Source organism: Chenopodium album, chromosome 23 (assembly GCF_948465745.1).
Source record: "Chenopodium album chromosome 23, dcCheAlbu1.1, whole genome shotgun sequence".
In the NCBI taxonomy this organism is placed as follows: Eukaryota; Viridiplantae; Streptophyta; class Magnoliopsida; order Caryophyllales; family Amaranthaceae; genus Chenopodium; species Chenopodium album.
This window is the reverse complement of record NC_137856.1, coordinates 38,634,015-38,643,527: the sequence shown is the minus strand read 5'-3', so window position 1 is coordinate 38,643,527 and position 9,513 is coordinate 38,634,015. Positions and strand designations below refer to the sequence as shown.

The 9,513-nt window shown below is 36.4% G+C and overlaps 2 protein-coding genes across 2 annotated transcripts; both read left to right on the top strand.

Annotated features, from left to right (window-relative positions):
• Nucleotides 1-952: 952 nt before the first annotated feature.
• Nucleotides 953-4,083, top strand: LOC145606728 (DNA-directed RNA polymerases II, IV and V subunit 9B-like). Its single transcript, XM_081662553.1, has 4 exons — nt 953-1,164; nt 1,368-1,443; nt 2,962-3,120; nt 3,781-4,083. Exons 1-4 carry the CDS (start codon nt 1,136-1,138, stop codon nt 3,859-3,861), a joined length of 345 nt encoding a protein of 114 aa, XP_081518679.1. The 5' UTR covers nt 953-1,135; the 3' UTR covers nt 3,862-4,083.
• A 659-nt stretch (nt 4,084-4,742) lies between these two features.
• LOC145606727 (DNA-directed RNA polymerases II, IV and V subunit 9A) lies at nt 4,743-7,686 on the top strand. Its single transcript, XM_081662552.1, has 4 exons — nt 4,743-4,968; nt 5,092-5,167; nt 6,484-6,642; nt 7,400-7,686. Exons 1-4 carry the CDS (start codon nt 4,940-4,942, stop codon nt 7,478-7,480), a joined length of 345 nt encoding a protein of 114 aa, XP_081518678.1. The 5' UTR covers nt 4,743-4,939; the 3' UTR covers nt 7,481-7,686.
• The last annotated feature ends 1,827 nt before the right edge of the window (nt 7,687-9,513 follow it).

Genomic DNA, 9,513 nt, shown 5'->3' with positions numbered 1-9,513 from the left:
CGTTTTTCTTAATCAAATCATTATGCTCTAAAAAAAGAGGAAATACAAGTTGATAACTGATATCAACATGGTATGTTGATATCAGGGGTAATACTGTCTTTTAGTCAGTTAAATAAGGGGCACGGAGGTCCATGTGAATAAACCAAGTAAGTTCCCGTTATATCATCCCCGTTTTAAAAGAGTTGAAAGGTAACGTCGTCGTTGACGAATATAACAAGGTTAACTTTCCGTTCATTTGTTCCACCTTCACACTCGCATCAACCACCTTCAACCATATCCCTATCTCGGAGGAAATAGGAGAATCGGTGAAATCCATAATCACAAAATACTTAAATTATTTACCACTTTACCAATTTCATACAACAATTTCAATAAGGAGAAAAAACCCCAAATTTGCTGAATTTAGCCAATATGAAACACAAAAACAACCAGAGTACAACATATAAACAACTGGATCAATGAATTAGAAACCATACCTCACATGTGAACCTATCAGCTTCGAATTCGATAATTTTACTTGAATACGCCCATTCCAGAACTGTACACAATCCCGTATGAGAGGTCTTCTGATTTTCAATGGTTGCGAAGGTGACGGGTGTGCCGGATTACGCAACTCCGACTTCTTCACCGATCATCTTTATGTTTGGTTCTGTCTCGGTTATGGATTCTCTTAATTCGTTTATGGTTTCCCGATCTCTCTCTACAAGTCTTTGATTAATGGTTTCTCTCTCCTCCATCCTACCACAATTTCAGAAAATCAGAAGACGGCGTTAACTCCCAAGTTAGGTTGGTACCGTTGTGTAGCATTTATTATTAAAAATTAGAAAACGGAGTCCAGATCATAGTGCCAATATTTTATTACTACTTTTCACAAAAGTGGATGATATTAACAACATTTGTTTATAACGGATATCAATGGGGTGTGCCTCCTAAAAAAAACATTGTATCACACTATACCCACTTCAATAATTAATTTGAGTTCTAATTTCCGAATAGAAATTTAAAACCCCACTTTCCCACACTTGTCTCACTTCGGGTTGCTAGTGACTTGGTGAGTAGTAGTGAAGACTGAAGAGAGAGTGAGAAAACTCAAAATTAGGGCTACAAATTTTTCCAATCAACCACAATTTTAAAGATGAGTACCATGAAATTTTGCAGCAAATGGTCAGTATTTTTCTCATTTTCTTCTGTCAAAATTATATCTTTATCAACCAAAATTCATCATTTTTCTACCTACATTGTTTATATTTGCTGCTAATACAACACTTTAACATCAATTTGAACAAAGTTCTTGCTAATTCTGCTTAAATTCTTGTGGGAATTTGTGGGTTAATGTTTAATTTTGAATTGTGTTTGTAATTTAACAGCAACAATATTCTGTACATAAAAGAGGACAAGGATCACAAGATTCTGCTTGACGCTTGCCGCTACTGCCACCATGAGGTTGCGCCCAACTTTCTCCATCTTCTTTATAAAGTGATTGTTAGCTTTGTTGGTTAAATTTTTAGGTTTACTAAATGGGATTTATTTGCTTTAATTTTGTTGTACATATGAATGTATAATTGGCAATGCAATTGGGTATTAGTATTGCAGTAACTTGATAAAAAGCTCAATTTTGCATGCAAGAAGATTTTTGAATTTTGATGTATTAGTAATATTGATTAGTTTTATGAATTGGAAGTTCATACCACTTCTCTTGCTTGAAAAGGCGTCGATGAGCCATGGCCGTAGTACTACTTCAATAAGGATATGGAGAAGAGGATAGTTTCTAGTTTATCATAGAACGTATGTAATATAGAAATCTATTGGATTCTTTATGCTCCCTAGTATGACCCTGTTTAACTTTGTAAATTTATGTTAATTGACAATAAATGACATGATCCTACAACCCGGCATGAAATTAGCGCGTTTGGAATAAGGTTTTCACCTGTTTGGATATAGTTGTTGGGTTTGTTTTAAACCTGCTTGGATTTAGTAAGTGAGTTGACTTCATAAAATCCACTTATTATATCAAACACACATTTGACACAACAGCCCATCTATTAATGCTAGGCTATTACCACTATTATTAGCTTGGCTTGCAATAGTGTTCTTTTTCTTAACAAAAGGTTTGGTCTTTGCTTGTTGAACCTGGTTTTTAGCATTGTTAGAGGACATGAAAAAGGCTTTTGGAGGGAATACCTTCACTATAGATTTCTTGCTATAAATTCTCTTGTTGAAATGTTGTGTGGTGGTGTTATTGCCATCTCATGGATATAAATGGAATTGATTTTTCTGATGTGACCACAATGTTGGACTTGTGCAATTTTGGCGCTTCATGTATTGTATGTGCTCATAATGCTTCAAGTGAGCCATCTCAACCAATTCAAGGTTAAAAGTGTGCAAGATTTACTTTTGATTTTAAAAATGAATCATGTATTGTATGTGCTCATAATGCTTCAAGTGAGCCATCTCAACCAATTCAAGGTTAAAAGTGTGCAAGATTTACTTTTGATTTTTCTTCTGTCTCCATGATCTTGTGTAATTTTGGTGTTTCATTATTATTTACTGTATGTGCTTTTATTGCTTTAAGATGGAAGGTAAAAAATGTGTCATAATGTTAACCCAAGAAAGACGGTCTTTGGATTCACTATAAACCTAGGAGCTTTCATAGTGAATTGATACAAGAGTTTCTATCTTGCATGATCATTCATTGCATTTGGCTTAGTTTTAAAAAATGCTTTATTAGTGTTGTATATCCACACTTCATTCAGAAGCTGGCTGGCCCTCTCTGTTATTATTGATTGTCAACCTTTTTTCTATGGGGGAGGGCGCTCTTGTGGTAGTTTTTTTGTTTATTTATCTATTACTTGATGATAGGAGGATGAAAAGCCATAAGCATGGCTAATGTTTTCTTATTTATAAACAACTCCTTTCTTTGGGAGTTTGCTCACTTACTTATGACCCTTGTTTTCCCTGTAGGGTGTTGCTGATAACATTTGTGTATACAGAAAGGAGATACACCACTCTGCTGGAGAGAGTACTCAGGCCCTACAAGATGTAGCTAAAGATCCAACTCTTCCCCGGACCAAGTCTGTCCGTTGTACTCAATGCAATCACGGAGAGGCTGTCTTTTACCAGGTGAACCTCAAATTTTGTTTATTCTCTTTGAAAGGATATGTGATATGTCAGCTGTTATGACCAAGCATCGTGTTTGTTTGCTACCTTGACCACCCTTACTAATTACTATGGAACTTATGATGCAGTGATCATTTTAGTTCTTTGTTATCTTGGCAATTCTTGGATCTTATGATGTGGTGATCAATTTATTATTTTGACCTCATATTGTGGTTCGATTCCTTACTATCATGCAAAGTTCTACATGCTGCACTAACTTGGGGGGAATTTATGGAAGGGAAAACATGTTAAAAAAAGGGCATGGGCTTTATTTTGACCTCATATTGTGGTTCGATTCCTTACTATCATGCAAAGTTCTACATGCTGCACTAACTTGGGGGGAATTTATGGAAGGGAAAACATGTTAAAAAAAGGGCATGGGCTAATAAGACACAACGAAGCCTGTAATCTGATTAGCTAGATATGTTGCTCTCTAGTTTGATGTTACCAACTAAATTCTCTTGACGCCATTTGTATGATACATATAGCATCTTACTTCTCATGTGTCATAATTTTTAACCTAGGACTGACTTTCGCTATATACAATTTAAATATAATACTTCAGCTATACCATGGTGAATTTCGCTATATGTTTCTAATCCATCTCATTTGGGGCTTATCCAGGAAACATTGAGAGGAGAGGAAGGTATGACATTGTTCTTTGTCTGCTGCAATCCAACCTGTAATCATAAATGGAGAGATTGATTGCCCCCTTTTTATGCTGATGTATCTGCTGACCAGTTGTTCATGATTCTAATCATCCTAATTTGTATTTTTGGAAACCTACAGTAGATTTAATTATGGTGTTTTCATAACTTAGAAATGTTAAGTTGTAAGTTCAACCACTGGAAATACATGATCCTGGCTGACTAGATCTCTTGTGTATGAGGGTTTCACTTGCCTTTTTTTTTTTCTTTCTTTTCACAATTTCAATGCCTTTTATGCTCGATAAACCTTTTATCCCAATTGGTGTCAATTTGGATATCCTGGTCGGGTTCGATTAGGTCGGTTAAGTCTAATTTCAAACTTGAGTCATGTTAAATTATCGAGTCCATACGAGCCGAAATCTTAATCGAATGTTTTTCAGACCGGGTCGATCGAGTCAGATTTTGACACCTTTATTCACACGTTAGTACATCAAATTGATTAAATTGCGACAATTTAATCTTTGTAATTATAATTTTTGAGGCCAACAAAACGAATTTCATCATCTATTTGAATAAGTACGATTTATAAATTTAATACAGTAATTCATAAAAAAAAAATATCGTACATCACAAGGGTAGAAAACAAGTATGTCAGAGTATAAGTTCTTTCGCCATTTATTTTAAGTAGACTATAGTCATGTATGCCAAGATACAAATTAAACCATTAGTATCTTTAAATCAATAAACAAAATTATAAAATTTGATGTTTTAAAAATATATATTGTGATGAATTTACAAAATTTTACATGACTATATTTTTCATGATATACAAATTACAAAATATAGGTATAAAAAAGTACGTGAAAAGTGCTAAAGTCATACGGTAATTATTTAAGTAATTTAAGCCATCCAAGTTTTTATTTTGTTAAACCCCCAACAAAACTCGTAACTAATTTCAGGGCTACTAAACTCTAAAACCCCAGCTTCTAGCTTCTTATTCTAGTGAAGACTGAAGAACAAGAGTAAGAAAACACAATATTAGGGCATCCAATATTTCTTCTTCGATAATCTGATTTCCCCAAATCCCTTTCTCCAATTTTTCATCGATTTGATTCGAGCTTAATACATTATCCAAGATGAGTACCATGAAGTTTTGCCGTGAATGGTCAGTAACTTTCTCATCTTCTTCTGCAAAATCAATTAATTCAACAGTTTTCTTGCTTTAATATTGATAAATTTCTATTTTTTCTTATTTTTTTATTGTTAATTTTTGTGCGTGAATGAACAGCAACAATATTCTATACCCAAAGGAGGACAAAGATCATAAGATTCTCCTTTACGCTTGCCGAAATTGCGATCACCAGGTTTTCAATTCTCTCTCCTTTTTGTGTTTGTTATCTTTCTTAATTACAGTTTTAAGTTTACTAATTAGGGTTTTATGTTCAGGAACTTGTTGATTCTTAATTGGTTTGATTAATAATATGGAATTTGGAGTAGTTGAATTTTGAAATATTGTTGGGTTTTACATTAATTGATAAAAGCTGAAGTTTTTATGCAATAAGATTTTTGGTCGTCATAATAATTGGGTTTATAGTTTGGCATTATGACGTTGGTTTCGACTACGAAAAGAGTGAGGGATTTGGTCGTTTGGATGTAGGAAGCTGTGCTTCTGTACTATAACTTTAAATTGCATCGATGGTGGCAATACTTAACCTGTTAACCATAGAAATTGAGCCGAGGATTGTATTTTATATTATCATGAAAAAATATGGACTAGTGCTTCGTAGTATGAATGAAGATGGCCAATTTGCATATTATAGGAATTGAAAAGAGGGGGGGGGGGGGGGGGGGGGTGTGTGAAAGGAACACCTTCCCTCTGAGTAATGTGGTTAATTTTCTTGTCAAAGGAATGTTGCATATCAGTGGTATTGGTTCTATACATCTCTTGTGGATATAAATGGAATTGATTGTGTGACCATGGTCTTATTCATTTTCGGTGTTTCTATTTCCTCTTAGTGTATGTGAATCATTATATCTTCAACTGTGACTTATAATTTTTTGAACTTCAAAGTCTGTGTTACTACGTATCTACAATGAAACATCAGTAAAGTCTCCTAATGTTGTTAATAGAAGCCAAGTCTCTGTATTCATTATGAACCTAGCAGCCTAGCCTCTGCAATGAATTGGTATAAAATTTTATGGTTATGATCATTCATTACATTTGGGTTAGTCAGAAGTTCTGATTATATTGTATCTTGAGATTCCTGATTGTACATGTTGCAAACTTCTGCAAATCTTTCAAAAGGTGAAAAGTGTTCTGTTTGCTTTATTGTCAGCCTCTCTGCTGGGGGAGGGGAATGTGGGGATGGAGCTCTTTTGGTGCTTCTTTTAGCCTTTGATTTTTTTTCGTGTTTTTTGAGTTAGCAGTAAAGTGCTCATCATTTTGTCCTTTTGTACTAGTCGCCCTAGAAGTTATGTAGTAATTTGCGTAACTGGTTTTTCCGCTGTGAATTACCGTATTACCCAATGACTGAATCTGGTATAGCAGGGTGAAATGTCTATTTGCACAGTTTGCAGCATTCAAACTGCTTTCTGAATCTGTCATTTTCACATAGCTGCTTTGCAAACTCTTTACTTTGGCTGCTTGCTAACTTACCTATGATCTTTATCTTTCATGTAGGAGGTTGCTGATAACAACTGCGTTTACAGAAATGAGATACATCACGCTGTTGGTGAACGTACTCAGGTCTTACAAGATGTAGCTGCAGATCCAACTCTTCCCCGTACGAAGTCAGTCCGTTGTACTCAATGCAATCATGGAGAGGCTGTATTTTTTCAGGTGAACTTTTACTTTTGGTTACTATCCTTGCAAGCACATGAGCTAGTGGGTGGACTCCTTTCACCTACAATATCTTTGGCTGCTGTCTTGAGCACCTTACTATGGAACTCACAATGCAGTGATTTATTTATTTAACCACTCTAAAATCTAAAAAAGTACTAGATGGGGAAAAGGAAAAGGGGAGCTAAACAATTTAATAATTTGCTATGACTAAGCCTATTGTGATTGCCCTTTTGCAAAAGTTGCTACGACATGATGTTTCTAGGTTGTTGCTACCAACTAAATTCTCTTTGCCACTACGTTCTTGTGATACATATAGCATCTTTACTAAATCAAGACAACAATATTCTGAATCATGCAAATATTCTCTGATATATTGCTAGATTCATGTAAGTGCTTATGTATCAGATCATTCTGCCCCTGCAAAATTAAGATATCCATGTCAGGTAGGGCAGGGTGGAGCTGTGGCACCATGGAAAAGGGAGGGGGGGTATATCAGATTATTCCATGCTTATGCAGAATTAGATCTAATCTTTTGTTGATAATAAATGTATGACATTTCAATGAACCCTTTTCAGTTTTACATAATTTATTACAGCTTGCTTTTCTAAGATTACAATTTACTATGAATAACCTTCCAGTGGTTGATTTAAGTTAATGTATTTATTTATCTTTTAGATTTATTATTATTTTTTTTTTTTTTTTTTGACGACCAAGTTAATTTTCTAATTCAATTCAAATGGAACTTACTGTTCAGGCAACATCTAGAGGAGAGGAAGGTATGACACTGTTCTTTGTCTGCTGCAATCCAAGCTGTGGTCATCGCTGGAGAGATTAACTGTCCCAACTTTATGCTAATGAATCTGCTCTGGCCAGCTGTTCCCGATATCATGTATATTCTAAAACCAACAGCTGGACTAATATTGGTGGTTTAGTTATTAAGCTCTGTGAACTGGAGCCTACCCCTTGCTTTAAGATGTATACCAATATCAAATTACTCTCCATGACTTATGAAATGAGGTCGCCTTACCGGTCTTTTTACTATTGTATTGGCAATTTGTTTGGCATTTGTTTTTTGTGTTTCTTTTTCATTATGGATTCCAACCTTTGTACATGTGATTTTCCCCTTTGCTCATAGTTTTTAAAGACTATACAATCTAGTTTAAGGGTAAAGGAGGCCTTGACTCTACAAATGTGTTAAAGGGAGCATACTTTGGAATGGGATTATGGTTTCGTTCTTTCATCATGTCTAGCTTACTGACCAGCACGCTTCATACATTGAAGGGTGTTCAAAAATTGGTTTGGACCATAAAAATTAACCGGAATGAAGAAACCGGTCGAGTCTCTAGATCGAGAAATTTAAAAAACAGGTTTTGGACTAGATCGGTTTTTTTGTTTGATTATGAATAAACCTTTTAAATGTTTCCTTTTAGATCCTTTAGACCTTTTGAATTTAAAGCTAGAGGTGTCAGAAAAGTTAGCACATGGAGGGATAACTGGCTTGTGGCAACCAAGTGTTCATGGCGACGGTGCTTTTTTATCCTTCGATGTCTGCTCTTCCTATCATTGTGAGACAGAATTCACCAAGTGTTGGATTGTTCACCCACCATTAGGGAACGTGAGTTGGGTTTAGACTGTCGTGAGACAAGTGTTGCAATGGTAATTCAACCTAGTATGAGAGGAACCGTTGATTCACACAATTGGTCATCGCGATTGGTTGAAAAGCCAATGGCACGAAACTACCGTGTGCTAGATTATGATTGAATGCCTCTAAGTCAGAATCCGGGCGAAAAACGACGCATGAGCCCGCTGCCCGATTGTCGTCCTATAGAAGGGGTTTCGGCCCTAAGGGCACATGTCATCGGCTAAGCTCGCGCGGTGGATGCGTCGTGAGAGCCGCCTTGAAGTACAATTTCTACTGAGCGGCAAGTTGAATCCTTTGCAAAAGACTTAAATACATGACGGGGTATTATAAGTGGCAGAGTGGCCTTGTTGCCACGATCCACCGAGATTCAGCCCTATGTCGCTGAGTTTCGTCCCTCCCCTCCATCTGTAAAAACACCTATATTTTGGAAAACGAGGTTAGCGATGCATCTCGTATGCTAAAAAAATGCTAAGTACGGGATGAAGACAAGTCACAAAGCCTAAGTGTTGGATGTTAGATGGTACAAGGGGCCGTGTGGCATGTCCACAAGACATGTGCACCCAAGGACAAGGCATACTGAGTTCCGAGCACTAGTTATGACTCCCAAGGCCGGGTGAAACAATGATATACGGAGGCAAAATATAAAGGCTATAATACACGAAATTGGAGCGATTTAGGAGGTGTCGAGACCCGGTGCCAGAATATCAAGGAACATTACAGGATGCATCTCGGGGTCATATAATATTATTTCGACACATATTTGACCAAAATCCGGCTACATACATGCCCCGTGAAAGCTTATAGCCAATACAAGTGGAATGTACGAAAACGAGTAAATTGACCGTTTTAAGGCAAATTGGACGGTTCCACCCACCCAATTGGACTCCCATAAGGTATTAGGGACCTTGGTAAACACCTCGGCAGATTTTATTTCCACGCGAAAAAGGTCAAAAAATTCCAAAATTGAAGGTTATTATCCACGCTTTTTAAGAATTTTTTAAGGTTACGGGGCCCGGTGCCGAAAAGTCTTGAGACCCTAGGGGATACATCTTAGGGTCATATAATGATGTTTGGAACCATATATAATCATTATATGCTGTCAAAAATGTCCGTGGTAGGCTTGACTTCACGAAATCGGTGCAAGTTTCGAACGCGTAAATTGACCGTTTAAAGGCAAATTGGACAGTTCCACCCACCCAATTGAACTCCCGAAGGATATTAGGGAC

Coding starts and splice junctions, on each gene's coding strand:
- LOC145606728 (XM_081662553.1), top strand. CDS start 1,136: ATGAGTACCATGAAATTTTGCAGCAAATG. Junction 1,165..1,367: donor ATGAAATTTTGCAGCAAATG/GTCAGTATTTTT, acceptor GTAATTTAACAG/CAACAATATTCTGTACATAA. Junction 3,121..3,780: donor GAGAGGCTGTCTTTTACCAG/GTGAACCTCAAA, acceptor GGGCTTATCCAG/GAAACATTGAGAGGAGAGGA.
- LOC145606727 (XM_081662552.1), top strand. CDS start 4,940: ATGAGTACCATGAAGTTTTGCCGTGAATG. Junction 4,969..5,091: donor ATGAAGTTTTGCCGTGAATG/GTCAGTAACTTT, acceptor GTGAATGAACAG/CAACAATATTCTATACCCAA. Junction 5,168..6,483: donor GCCGAAATTGCGATCACCAG/GTTTTCAATTCT, acceptor TCTTTCATGTAG/GAGGTTGCTGATAACAACTG.